A 14,456-nucleotide genomic window follows, 5' to 3' on the forward strand; every position below is an offset into this window, starting at 1 on the left:
ACAAAATTGTTGCAGTTTTTCGAGATGATTTTGTGGTGGTGGTTGATGGTTGATGATGACGATAATTGTAGTCGGATATTGTGGTTGAATATATTTACAAACACATGTCAATTCATTAATTTGTTTGTTTGTTTGTTTGTGTGCAACATAAGATTGTAATTCAAAACAGGAAAAAAGGTAAAAAGAAAAGAGTATATTGCATCAGTAATTGATTAAGTTGTACTACGGTTATAGAAGTTTATCAGATATTAGAATATGTCATTGGCTATGGATGATATACGTAGTAACTAGAATAGGATACTGTACAATATGGATAAGAAATACTTCTATAGAACCCGTAAAAACTTTAGATAACCTTCAAAACTGGATCATGGCTACAAAATGATCAAGGCATCATTATAATATCATATAGAGAGTGTTCCAGTAGTCTTATTATCTCCCTAGCAAACGGGATAGGATCCTGGAAGAGACTCGATTAACTTAACTCTAGGATGGAACCCTAACTGATAGCACTACGATTGAATGACCCATGACCATGATCAATGGACAGCGGATTGAGTGATGGAATATTTACGGATTGGTTGGTGATAGTATGAACATCGATGAGTAGGGCAGCATCGGCTTGGGACCCTCGGTCACTTCCTCCTCCTCTTTCTTCTCCTCCTCCTTCTTCTTGCCCTTGGACTTGCTGGGGGCGACAGCACCATCGCCGTTCTCCACATGGACTCCATCCGCCTGGAGGGCCTCCATCTCCTTCTCGAGCTCCTGCAGTTGTTTCTCTTTATCCTCTTCGACTTGTTCCTCTTCGGCTGCTGTAAGTTCTTGGGCATTCGCCAAATTATCAACGGCGATAGCCAAGAACACATTCAATAGCGTGTAATTTCCGAAGAGTACCAAAACGATAAAGTATCTGTCGAAAGAGCATCAAGAACACACAAAAAACAATCAGAGTTGAACACACTCAATTGTATCAATCTATTTTTGGGGCATTAGCTCAGGAGAGGAACCTCCTCGATGATATGAAACTCAAAAGATACGTCAACGTGTGCTGGGAAATTCTTAAAAAAACGTAATCGGGTATTAATTGTACGGCATTGTGGGGGCTGTTTGAAAACTGGGGCAACTACGTTTGGTTTTGAGAAACCCATTTCATTTCATTCAATTTTTTCTGTTCTGCTGAATTGCTGTAAAGAGAGATGAGATTGAGAATAGACAAAAGGTATAGCGTTTAATTGGCTGTACAGTTTCAATATCAAAGACCAAAGGCTCTCTACACTTACGGATTAATGGGTATTCACGATGAATGATATAGTTAGTGGGTGGCTTGTTTGGCGGTTTCTTGGGACTTGCGCTTGCAGAATTTTGGTGCGTAAAATTCTTCAAGCTCGTAAGTCTAAGGTCGATTGCACACATTAATGGTTCGACGTTCAATGAATTGCGAATATGCTCGCTTGGTAGAAATTTCATAATCATATTGTCGCTATCATTTCGATTTTGAGGGATAGAAGAGGGGCGGCAAATAGAATCATAATCCTAACGTCTTTGATCGAGATCAAAAGGTTTTGCATTGTGCGTTAACTACATTTACATTTACATTTACATTTACTGGTACTTGTTTGTTCGTTTGTCTGAGTTTTCGACTGGCATACATACAATGCACGTGATAGAATGATGGGTACGTAATACAAACATAAACTTACATAGAGTAAATCATTCCTTTCTGCGCACCACCCTGAGATATGATGCCCTGGTACATGACCTCGTTCCAATCTTCGCCAGTGAGGATTTGGAATACAGTCAACAGTGCTATCGGGAAAGTGTTAAAATTGGTTTCGGGCGTGCCTCCGGGCAGATTGAACTGGCCGCCAAACAACTGCATGCCCAGTAAGGCGAATATGAGGATGAACAAGAAGAGCAGGAACAACAATGAGATGATCGATCTCATCGAGTTCAACAGAGAGATGACTAGATTGCGCAGCGACGACCAGTACTTGGTGACTTTGAAGATGCGCAGCAATCGCAGGGCACGCAGCACAGACAGACCAAACGAACCGCCTTTCACCTCGGACCAGATCACTTCGAATATCGAACCACTAATGACAACGCAATCAAATCGGTTGAACGACGACTCAAAGTAGATGCGGGGCCCCAACGCGTACATCTTGATGAACATCTCCGACATGAAGAGTCCCAGGAAGATGAATTCAGCATAGTCTGCAGGGAATAACACACAGTTTACAATCATTATCCAATGCATATATAAATGGATATCGTGATACGTACACAGAAACTCCGTGAGGAACGAGGGCTGGCCGTAATGCTCGACGGCAACGCAGACTGTGTTCAGAAAGACGAGGACGATCACGAACCAGTAGAACCACTGCGTCTTCACCGTGTGCCGGATCCAAAAACGAAACCTTTTCTCCGCCCGCCAAAATCCGGTACAACTTCCTTGAGGTTTCGAGCGCGTTTTGAGGTAACCTACAGAGAGCAGAGTTGGACAGTTAATCAGTTTAGAAGCCTTTAAATACATTGATATATCTCCACCTATGATTACAACCAGGCAAGTGTTGTGACCGTTGTTTAAATACGGGTGCAGTGCACTTCAAAACAATCGACTCTACTGTTTTGAAACGCACTGTTGGCAACAAATAATGTACTCAAATATAATGCGACAGAGGTATGTTGTTGTTGATCTTAGCGATAAAAGAGTATGATTGACTATTTGTTGAAAAGACGACGTTGTACAAGTGCGAAGTTGATTGTTTTTGGTGGGCACTATCTCTAAGAAGAAGGCACTCTGTCCTTGCAATTGTAGTCCTTAAAGTTTCTATCTAATGTGCTTATTTTCATATGCCAAAGATCCTTCAGCCAAATGCATACCCTCACTACCAGAACGTAAGTAATCAGTGTCTTATTTTTGGGAAAATATGGGCTTTTGTTTACGAAAGCGAATGTTCGTTATGAGTTAATTAGTTGATTTTAGTTTACTAATATTTATGGAAATCGTATACCCCAGATACATCTAATACCAACTACTTTCTCGTATTTACACAAGTGACAAGTTTACATATATTTTTCAAGAGTTTCTGTACGATGAGAACAATGAGTTGACTCAATTCTATTTATTTTGTTAGCGTTTTAAAAGGGATTTCAACTATCTGACGCTGGTGCAGATTTTTCACGTTGTGAAAAAATAAATAATAATTTACTTACACATTTTGGAACATATTCAAGGTAAGATTTACAATTTCGTTTGTCGTTGTAAGTTCAAACATAGAAATAAAAAATGTATTAATTGCATATCGAAAGTTCGTTAAAACGCAATGCAATAGGAAAACTAAAAAGTTAAATTAAGTTTGCAGCCAATTGTTTCGGTTTCGTTTATTTGTTATTTGCTTTATCCCATTAAGCATCCATTTCATTTCTTGGAATGTCTTTTATGTTGTGTGTTTATCAATTATAGACCTGAGCTCATTGAAAACTATATTCAAAATATCTTTCTTACCATCATCTCCATAATCTTCCTCCGCTTCCTCTTCCTCCGTATCCGTGGACTTTGATTTTCCCAAACTTTTCAGCTTTTTCCGCTTGGCAGCGTTTCGTCTTCGAGCTGAAAGGCAAAATGTGGTTATCATATATATGGGTGCCACAATCCATTTTGTTAGAACTTACCCTCCATTATGTGCATTTTCTCTTCTTCCGTGGTGCGCTCCTCGGCCAGGATTACCTCCTCTGAAATAGCATCAAAATCCAGTGATTGGTGATGGGTCACAACAAGTGGGAATCGATTTGATCAACACATAAGCAGAAAGGATATACTCGTATGTACATTATAGTCAATGTGGTTAGATGTTTATATATTGGGGCGGCATGAGGGATATGTGTCCATATTTCCACGAAAACTATTTTAATTCTGAGTATATTGAGGAATTTATTCACTTTCAAATTTGGCAATGTATAGGATTCGAGGGTTTCAATTCTATGAGGAGAGGGATGCTAAGAATGTGCCAAAAGTGTGCTGGCTATTAAGAAACATCTCAATACAACGTATATTTTATTCTTGTATCACTTTAAATATGTATGAATACATCGTCATTTTATATGAAAATGATATAAACGATATCCAGTTAATGTATCTTTCAGTGAAGCAATGACATTGAAGAAGAATCTTATGTTAGGCATTTTTTGTGATCCCTGTTCGAATTTTGAAAGTAAATTTAATGTGATTACTTTTGCCCTATTTTCATTGAATTCAGTTTTATAGTCATAGAAAAGGACCTGATTTAAATGTTGGCATATATCTCGTTTTTATAATATATATATGTACATATGGATGTGGATGAATATGGGGCGCATAGTGTTTAAATTTTTATGTTTGTATATATGTGTGTATGAGAGTTATTCATTGTGTGTGTATATATAGATTTACAAACAAGAAATAGGGGTAAATACTATACCAGCTTTACAAATCCATTCAACATAGCCGTTTAACTCTCTTTCTAGTTGCTGCTGCCTTCTAAGTTTAAGAAACTCTTGTCTATTTTCTACTTTTTCTCGTTCTTTTGCGAATTCACTACAAAAAATAATTAAATAGAACGTGATAAACCAAAAAACAGGATTGATTGATTGCTAAAACGATCATGTATGCTTTGGTATTCGGTAATACAATATCAAAGTTCACACCATACTTTCGTCATTGTTTTTGTACGAGTGTAATCAACAGAGAAGAATAACTTAAAGATTCGTAAAATCAAGAATATTCCAGTGCTTTGTTTTCTTTTTTTTTAGAACACAACAAACGGGCATAAACAGAAAGTCGAAATTATTTACTGGAAATGAAGTAACAGAAATGCAATTTAACACATATTTATATATATTATATATATTTATTGCGCCTCCCCGACGAGAACCTTCAATGAGGTCAAAAGTCAAGGAAAAATATATATAAAAGAAGGGAAATGTGTTAGATTATATGTGTGCATACAAGCATATATAAGATGATTTATTCGGTGGCGACAAATAAATATAGAGTACGCATGGGGTGATGATGCCATAGCGTCATCGGGTTTTGAATAACTCTAATCTTGCCCTGATTCGCTGGGGAGTCTGGGTGTCTTGGAGTCTTGGAGTCTCTGAGTCTGGAGCGATGATACATTTTGATGGCGATAGTTAACCGGGGACAGAACATTGATATTGATAGGTGGGTGCACTGCTCTATCAGTGTATATAGTGTATGGGGAGTGTACTATATAGCCGAGATATCGAGAACGAGGCCGCGACTCAACAACAATTCACGAGTCCGCTGGCGGGGATATGTAAAGTATATAACTGGAGGTTAAGTTGACTAACTGCAGTTGAAATAGCTATGTATTTGGTTAGTTTGGTTTAGTTGGACTGGGGGAATTCAACTTTATCGCTATGGTAGTAAGAATCGGGTTAAGTGTGTGGCAAAATGCAGAGTATATCATATAATACGCATTACGCACTGCAGAGTATATGGATTAGATTATTGGTTGGTTGGTTGGTTGGTTAGTTGAAACTATAGTGGGGTGAACGGCATTTCGCAGTTAATATTATTAATTCGGTTCATTGGAAGTACATAGTAGTTGTATTGTATTGATAGTTAGTTAGTTTTGGGTACCAGAACTCTTTGTAGCCGGGGAATTGCTTGCGATCTATTTAAGAATACATAACTAGCAGCAAATCAAACACGTTCTTTATAAACTGGTTAAGGAAGTATAGGTCGGAGTTTGCTTTTTTGGTTTAATTAGATGGGTGTTTAACTCAATGAACTCGCTCGGATTCGATAGCATTAGCATTACGATACGAGTTGACTTATTGTTCTGTTTTTGGCCGATAATAGTTATAATTAGTTATAATTGCAGGTTGTGTTGTATGACGTTCGGGTTGATTATGGCAGTTTACTTTGGTTGCACTTAGATATAGATCTAGTTGTATAAACCTGCTTGTGTGATCCAGTCAAGGTACGAGACCATTGCTGTCTGAAACATGGCCCGAAAGCGGCATTTTTGAAACTCCATGCGACGTTCGACACGATTTCGTTCGTTCGAAAACTCTCTGAATTCGGGAATACGATAGTTAAATGCATTGAACAAAATTTCGGAAAAAGATAAAAAACAAATATATAACGAAACGTACAAGTTGAATGCAAATCAAAATGACAGTATATCAAACACGTACATACATATATTTCAATCGTCCGGTCACAGGCGAAAATTTTGAATAATTTACAGCCAAATTGACTTTGTTTCATTTTTTTTTTTTGCACCGTGTATGCTCATGCACGTAGCTCTACGTAAAACCGATATATACATATGTATAATCTGGCAATTGGACACACTTTCTTTACATTTCATCTTTACAAAAATATTTAAACGCGTCAGAAGAAACACTCGACGACATTCCATATGGAAATGATCTAAACATATGTATGCAGTATTTTCAGATCCCATTTTTCCATAATTTTTTCTTTTTTACTTTTTTTTCTCAGTAGAACAGAAGTAATCGAAATCAAAAGTAGAACATAATGTGAACTGGTGTAGAAGTGGCTTCATCGGCAAAATAAAGCAATTCGCGATCAACTTACCCACTGAGGACACCAAGAACTAAGTTGAGCATAAAAAATGAGCCTATAACTATAAGAGGCACGAAATATATCCAATTAAATGCTGAACCTAATGCGTCGTTGGTCTGTGAATTAGAATCGATTAGGATATGAAACATATTAACCAAGATCAGTGATCACTGATCGAGTCTACTCTCGTATTGATTAATTTCAACTTACCCAATACAGTATTGACGTCCAGCCCTCCATCGTGATACATTGGAATACGGTCAACATGGCAAATCCGATATTATCGAAACTCGTGATACCTGAATTTGGTCCCTCCCACTTCTCCAGACACATGCTCGTGGTGTTGTTGCATACGAATGAGCCGGTGGCCTTTTCCAGGATGTTGTCCGTGTTGCAAGGCGTCTCTGATTCGCCCTCCTTCACTAGTTTGTCTGCTCGGAAACGAAATCGATTAGATGCGCGATCGCGGAATATAGTCATTCAAGGGTATATTACTTGGATCTTCTAAGCTATAACAAGTCTTATGCAGTGCGCCCGAATAAAACTCGAGTCCAATGATTGCAAAAATTACGATTGCAAACAACACCAAGAGACCGATTTGCAGTAAAGGTGCCATCGCCTTGATTATAGATTTTAAAACTACTTGTAAACCTGTTGACGTTGCCGTTCATCCGATCCAGAAACGATTCAGTTAGTTAGTTGTTTGGAGAAGATGGACGTTGGATTAGAAATATGGATATGCTGGATATGTGTTTCACATTTAGGACATGATTGTCGCAGACATGGATAGCTCCGCCACGACAATCATGTGCCACAAACAACCATTCTAGTCAAAAAGAGTACGTTTCAAACGAAAATCGAAAACTAAGTGGTGGCAAAAATGCAGGCTCTTGTCTCACTCGTTTTCCACTCACTCGTACTAGAACTTAAAACCGAATCAAAAACAATCTCATGTACGCACATTAAAGAGTCTGGAGCGAGATTTGGTTTTAAAATCAAGAATGTAAAGACAACAAACGACATGTAGAATTAAACAGAGGAACTACTCACTAGGAATTCCAGACACTAATTTTAAGGGCCGTAGCACACGAATGGCTCTAAGTGTTCTTAGGTCTACCTCGGGCCCTATTTGTGGGTACTGTGTCATGAATCTGTTTGCAGACGTTAAGCGATCGAAATGAAGTTATATATATATTGATTAGCGATACTCAATGGATACAGATCAGATAATCATAATTGGAATATCGAAATCATACGTGTACGTTCGAAACAAAATTTCATACATATGTATTGTGCAGCTTAAATCGAAACTTGAATCGAAAGCAAGAAGCAACTAAGGAGTGTACAAAATTTAAATAACTTAAATAACACAGAGTAACGTTTAACGCGCGGTTAGTTCATATTTTTCGCACACACAATGGGTAACCCAAGCGAAAACGCAGAATAGTTTAGTTTTGCTCTCCATTCCGAACAATATTGGTCAATATTTTCAGGCATTAGTGTTAAAGAGCAAATATAAACTATAGTTTTGGTCATCTATAGAGTTGAATATAAGTTAAGGCTATAATTTAAACTATAACATGAATCTATTGCTTATAACATACACACTGCTTATACCAATGTTCTAGGACAGTATAAATAAATTTTCCCTTTAAGAGATACAAATTTGCGATGTATAAAAAATAATAAAAAATTGAACACATCTACAGTTGGCTAAAACTGATTTTGGTCAGTCACTCTATAGTTTCGGCATTATATATAGATGTAAATTTATCATTTATGTGCCAGCTATTATCGAAAATCAATAATATTCGCTATTATTCTACCACCTTTAAAAGGGGGTTCATAGATGACTTGCAAGTTGCGATCTATTTTAAATCGAATGGAAAGGTAACTTGAATTACGTTCAAGACTTAATGTCTAATATATAAACATTTTAGTCGTCAGAATCACACACAGTTATATAGTCTTTAACTCACTTATATATATAAATATCTAGTTATTATAAAGCTAATATAATATTTTGTAAACATAAATAAAAATGGCTAGTCGAAATCACTACAAATCAGAAAGAATATACAGCTATAAATATATATGTATTCATAAAAAACTACCGAGTGATAGCCACGAAAGGTAATACAATTTTAAAGTTCCTAAATTCGTGGCCACCACTGTACATGAATTGATTTATATTATAAACCTACAAGTTAACACATTGCATCCTACTGATGCCATCTATAGTTGAATAATACTAATCCTATTTTCTTTATAATAATATTTTACAACCATGCTACCGTTTTCCTGAATATAATTTATTTTGTTTCGTTTGAAGGCTCAAAGGAAATCGTAAGCTTGATTGTGATATCATTTTATATGTAGCTACTTAATATATAACTAATAAATAGATTTTAGCATCTAAGTTTGTTTCTGTTTATGCCGTTTTCACTACTCCTAATCCAATTAAATTTATATTAAAGATCCATATAGGTCAACTAGCTTTTTCGAGTGTAATTTGTTTACTTAATATATATGTTTACTGAAGAAAACGATGTATTATCTGGCCTAGGTTTTTGGTAGTAGCAACTAATGGTTCTTTTTGTTGGCAGATGTCTTACTTGGAATTCGGGATACGAGCTTCAGTGGGCGTAAAACACGAAAAGATCGTAACATACGCAGGTCAACATCTATATTGGCCTCAGCAAATATCGTCATGGCTCTGCAATTGGCATTGTTATTTGCCATTTCGAGTTCGTTACACGAATTTGAACATATGGAAGAAGTTGTTAATATAGTCGCTTACTTATAATACATTTATATGCTTTAGTTGAGGCAAATATCTTACCGCAACACAAAAATTTAGTGGGCACTTAATAACTAAATACATATCTTAATAAAGAGTTTGAGTGGTTTTTACAATTTTATATCTTACAACTAAAATGGATCAGATCTATAATGAATGTAGAAAAAGTAACTAAGTTTTTCTGAGCGTATTAAGTTAACTTTTTCTTGCGATTCTTTATGATCAAGACTTAAACATAGGTGATATTGCTTTGGTTTGAATAAAAACAGATAATGCTTGCACGGCGTGTAGTTTTTTAATACGATATTAGTTGAAAATAAAATTGGTGCATGTGTTTCGAAAATAGTTTGGTTCATTATTTACCCCGTAACTACAACGAAAAAATCCATGATGTTCCAAATATTCCTGAGATAGGAGTGTTTATGCAGAACAAGCCCTAAGGCGAGGATCTTGAGCGACGCTTCTACACAGAAAATGCATAAAAAATAGGCCTCCGTTTTTTCCTAGTTCAATGGCCAAAAACGTAGATCAGTCAATCCGTTCACGTTCCGTATACCAATAACACAATTGATCTTACCAATTTTTGAGCCAATACTGTCTTGTCGCCCCCTGGCAAGTGCTCCTCTAGTGCCAACACAACACAGTTGGCTATGATTGTCAATAACACAGCGTATTCAAAGGGCGGCCATTCTATGATGAATCGTGTGTACTTTCTAATTGGGTTATCCTCGGTTAGAATAAACAATGACGTCGGACCACCACCTGGTGGGTTTTCCTCTTTTTTCGGGCCACCCATTCTATCAGCTAAGCGATGGGCTCCCTTTCGACCCAAGTGCCCCCCGCCTAAGGAGTCCTGTTGATGCTCTGCTTGCACTACTTCCTGAGCCGCTTCCAACCTGTACGGAAAAGGATAGAGTGTAAAATATTTACATATGTTCTTCCTACGCGAATCAATTTGAGCTATTCCTAGTCAGTTACTAGCGCCTAACATACATAAACCAGATTTTAATGAAGGAATAATTGTTTGGCTTGTATTTGTGCCTATATCATTACTGGCCTTATAAATTTAAATTAAAAAAAAGGATTTTTAACTTAAATAATCTCAATTCTTGTTGTCTCTAAAGTATTGCTCATACGCCATGTGGGTGTTGGTTTTGGTCTCTATATTTCATATTTTGCTCACATTACATGCCTGTTTTATTGTGGTTTTTATATAAAAAAAGAAATTAAAAAGAGACTTTATATTTTGACTAGCAAAGATACCAGGGATATATTCCGTAGGTGGTTTACTATTAAGTTTGGCAAATAATTGCAAAAAATATTACATTTTTATAGCTCGAATTCAAGGGAAGGGAAAGTCAGTCCCGTCCCGAGATTCAGAACATCAAGCTGTTGGAATTCTGAATTCATAATATTTTGTAATTAGATGAAGGTGGCACGTACCGTCACTGTATCCAATTTCTGATACTTTTGTAACGACCGCTCGGCCATAATTATATTAAACAAGGTCAACCACAATACGCATTTGTCGGGAGTGACACGCCGTCCGTATGGAACGATAGCGGCAACTGGACATTTAGCTCGCGAGTCCGATGGCTGTTGCTGGTGATTACTGGAGGATGTGGCGGTTGTTTAGGATGGAGGCTGGTGGCTGAAGGATTCCGGCTGCGATTCCTTAACTGCCTTAACTCGCGTCCTCGTCCTGAATCCCTCGATCGTTGATTTCGGCTCGTCTGTTTTTTTTTTCTTTTGTGCACGTTATTATTTATCCCTTTGCCGTATTTATCGCTCTTTAAAACGTTGTCTTTTATTATTATTTATTAGCTATTCCGCATTACCACCGTGTTATTATTGCACTTGAACTGAATTTGAAAATACGAATTCGATTAGATGCAAATCACACTCACACACACACACCCGATTCGATTTTGATTTCGATTTGAAGTGAAACTGGTCAGATTCCGGAATCTCTGTTTCATTCGCTTGGCTTTGCGGTGGCTTTGAGTGTTTCGATGTTGTGCTACTTATTTTGCCAACCGATAATTATGATGCGCTCGGGTCAATTCAGTTCATGACCTATTGAAAACATGCTCATACACTCGCGCACGAACATATACATACATATGACTGGATGGGAATGGGTACGGGCATGGGTATGGGAATGTGGTTACTTAGGTGCATGCCAAGTGCATGGCTGGTGTTATTCTTGTACCCAATATGGGATGTATCTATAGAGAACCAGATCCACAACATTTAGGACTGGCAATGGCTATGGACACGGTCAGCAGATAGATGTGGTTATTTCGGTTATTGGTATAAAATTCCATTACTGGAACACGCCATGAATGAAAAACGTTAGGGGATGAAAAAGTCAGAGGCTGAGAGACTGGCACACATACAAATAATGCATGTGTATGGAACACCAAAAAAAAGCTTTATACACTCGCACACACACACATACACGGGCTGTGGTGAGTTGTGAAACGGTGAGATTCTGAATTCCGACTGGAAGAATTCTGAAAACTTGTTTACCTTTTTGCGAGTATTCTTGAATTAACAAATTAGCCCATAAGGCAGTGAAGCTACGAACAAGGTTTTATCTTTACAGTTATTTGCAGATTAATCGAATGTTTTGATTTATTTCGCTGATAACAAGAATTGGCATTTGCGAATTTCAACTCTCTCCATTCCATCCACACAGACACACATGTACCGGCAGAAGCTCTCTCTCTCTCTCTCTCTGGTTTCAACAATCACTGGGTCACACCGATAACGATAACATCGCAGCCACAAATCGCTTGCCTACTTTTAAGGGCCCAGTAAATCTGGTTGCATTTGCATTTAAATTAACTATTGCCCTATTTGGAATAGGTCATTTTCAATTGCGCAAAGCAATGTCTTTTCCTTTAAGGGAAATCGTTGCTGTTAAAAGCAATTATATAGTTCCAGCTCTATTTTCCCTAGTGACGTCACCAGGCACAGTTGTTTGCAGATTTTTTTTTTTGTATGTTGACGATGTTTTTCGGAACGAGTTTGGGTTTTTGGAATGGGCAGAGGCTATATATATCTGTGTGTCTGACTACAATCGGGCCACAGTGAGACCAACGAACCTGTAATTGCCAAAAATAAACAGCAACAATGACACACTTGCCATCGTCGCCCCCTCTTAACTAACGCTTTTTGTTATTTTTTTTCTGGAAACAGTTACACTTTTAATTGGGCTTAAAGGACCAACTAACTGAAATTTGATATGTCGTTATACTTTAGTTACAGAGCACACGACTACCACAATATTTGTTCATATGCTGGCATTCATACGAATATTCATATGAGCATTGTACAAAGAACAGAGACAAACAAATTTTTCACTTCCGTGAAGAGAGGAGAACATCATTAGAATTCGTTTCCGGTATGGAAAACATACACATGCGTATGTGTGTGTGTGTGTGTGGTTGGGTTGGGGAATTTACGACTAGTAAATATTTGTGTGGACTGGGAATATAGTTAATTTAAATATTAATTCGGGGGGTGCTTCCTGCTACATCGCCGCAATTCATTCACCTCGAAAGTGCGTGTACACGTCACAAAAATAAACGATATACCGATAGGCTAAAACACCCGAAAACTCCATATCTCCTTTTCCTTCTCCTTCAGCTTTAGCTTTGGCTTTAGCTTTTCCTTTCGCCTTTGCTTTTCCACTTGCCTCTTGCCACATCCACTTCCACTTCCATCCACCGCAATATATAGCACCACCGACGCAACATTCCGCCCGTTGTGCTACCGACCCGCTGACCCAATCCCAACAACTATGTATATATGTATATATATGGCTATACATATATATGTATATGTATATGAATATGTATATTCGTGCGGGTGTGTTGGTGTGTGTGGTGCGTTCGTGGTGCTTGTTAACTTTAACTTTTACAACTGGTTTTTAAGGATAACTTGGGTAATTGGGACTTGAAACGATTGTATATATAGGTATATGTATGTGGCTAAAAATAAAAATTAGATCTGGGTGCCTGGAGGAGCACAATCAGAGGTCGTTTATTGGCTTCAGTAAGCCCGAATAATGCTTTTCACTTGGTTTCCCGATTTCTTTTCTTGCTATTTTTGCTGTCCTCGCCGCCATTGTCGCCAATTCGACGTTTTGCCATTGGGTTTTCTCACGATTTTCACGCTTTTCCGACTATATTTCTTGTTCTTGGTTTGGATGTTTGTAGTGTTTTTTCACCACTCGACCCGAATTCGGATGCCAGCGCACACAACATTCGAAATGTGGAATTTTCACAGCACTTTTAAGCCCGCATTGCGAGTGATTTGCACTTGATTTCTTAACACCAGGCTTCTGTATTCAGCCACATTTGTGTTGTCGCACATTTGCTGTTAAATTTGATGGGCCCGAGTTAAAAATAAAAAACAAAAACCGCTTCTACGGGAGCTGTCACCACCGACTTTGTCTCACCAGTTGGACGAAAAACTCAACAAAACGCAAGACTTCAACTCGGCGACTTTGTATCACATACTACCACATCGCCAGGGTCCACACACACGCACAAAGGGCAAAAATATGGGAAAAAAAATCTACCAGCCCTGCGCTCTGCGTCCGCCCGAAAGCTCCGTTCCAAGCTTCAGTTCAAGCTCAATCGGAGGGGTGGACACACTGGCCAGCAAGTGCGGGCGAGAGCGCATGCGTGTCCTCCAAGGAAACCCGCTCGTAAGACCGTTACAGTCGTCGATTGAGCTTTAAGCTCCGCTTGCTCTTCACCCCTTGGGAACAAAACTATCGAACTTTCGAGAAATCGAGGTTTTAAAAACCGGGCTTAAATCATAATTCTAAACTTTAAAAAAAGATGGGCGAAGTTTAACCTACTTAACTATCCTAAGAGATATTTAAATATGTTTAACGTTGCTGATTTACTACTGCCACAATTTTTGACAAAGCTTTAAGCTCTGAATACTTTCAACCCCTTATTATAAAAACCATTGCATCAAGATATCGGTTATTTGAAAACCCGGCTTTAACCGAATTACAAAGAGTCAAAGGGGATCTCA

General features: G+C 37.9%; 1 protein-coding gene across 13 annotated transcripts in view; it reads right to left on the bottom strand.

The window, feature by feature from the left end:
* Window positions 1–14,456, bottom strand: part of LOC117146675 (voltage-dependent calcium channel type A subunit alpha-1) — a 49,088-nt gene that overhangs the window by 34,083 nt on the left and 549 nt on the right. For 7 of the 13 annotated variants that reach the window (XM_033313027.1, XM_033313024.1, XM_033313026.1 and 4 more), the window contains exons 2-13: window positions 9,976–10,294; window positions 9,762–9,901; window positions 7,649–7,749; window positions 7,094–7,249; window positions 6,809–7,029; window positions 6,611–6,714; window positions 4,461–4,576; window positions 3,676–3,735; window positions 3,509–3,613; window positions 2,284–2,481; window positions 1,701–2,214; window positions 575–910 (exon numbers count right to left, since the gene is read on the bottom strand). In XM_033313027.1, the coding sequence (XP_033168918.1) occupies window positions 575–910; window positions 1,701–2,214; window positions 2,284–2,481; window positions 3,509–3,613; window positions 3,676–3,735; window positions 4,461–4,576; window positions 6,611–6,714; window positions 6,809–7,029; window positions 7,094–7,249; window positions 7,649–7,749; window positions 9,762–9,901; window positions 9,976–10,294 (2,370 nt within the window). Of the gene's footprint in view, window positions 1–574; window positions 911–1,700; window positions 2,215–2,283; window positions 2,482–3,508; window positions 3,614–3,675; window positions 3,736–4,460; window positions 4,577–5,965; window positions 6,082–6,610; window positions 6,715–6,808; window positions 7,030–7,093; window positions 7,250–7,648; window positions 7,750–9,213; window positions 9,315–9,761; window positions 9,902–9,975; window positions 10,295–14,456 lie in introns of all 13 variants that reach the window. The other 6 variants (XM_033313030.1, XM_033313029.1, XM_033313025.1 and 3 more) reach the window with 3 other exon arrangements.

The sequence above is a fragment of the Drosophila mauritiana genome, chromosome X, assembly GCF_004382145.1.
Source record: "Drosophila mauritiana strain mau12 chromosome X, ASM438214v1, whole genome shotgun sequence".
In the NCBI taxonomy this organism is placed as follows: domain Eukaryota; kingdom Metazoa; phylum Arthropoda; class Insecta; order Diptera; family Drosophilidae; genus Drosophila; species Drosophila mauritiana.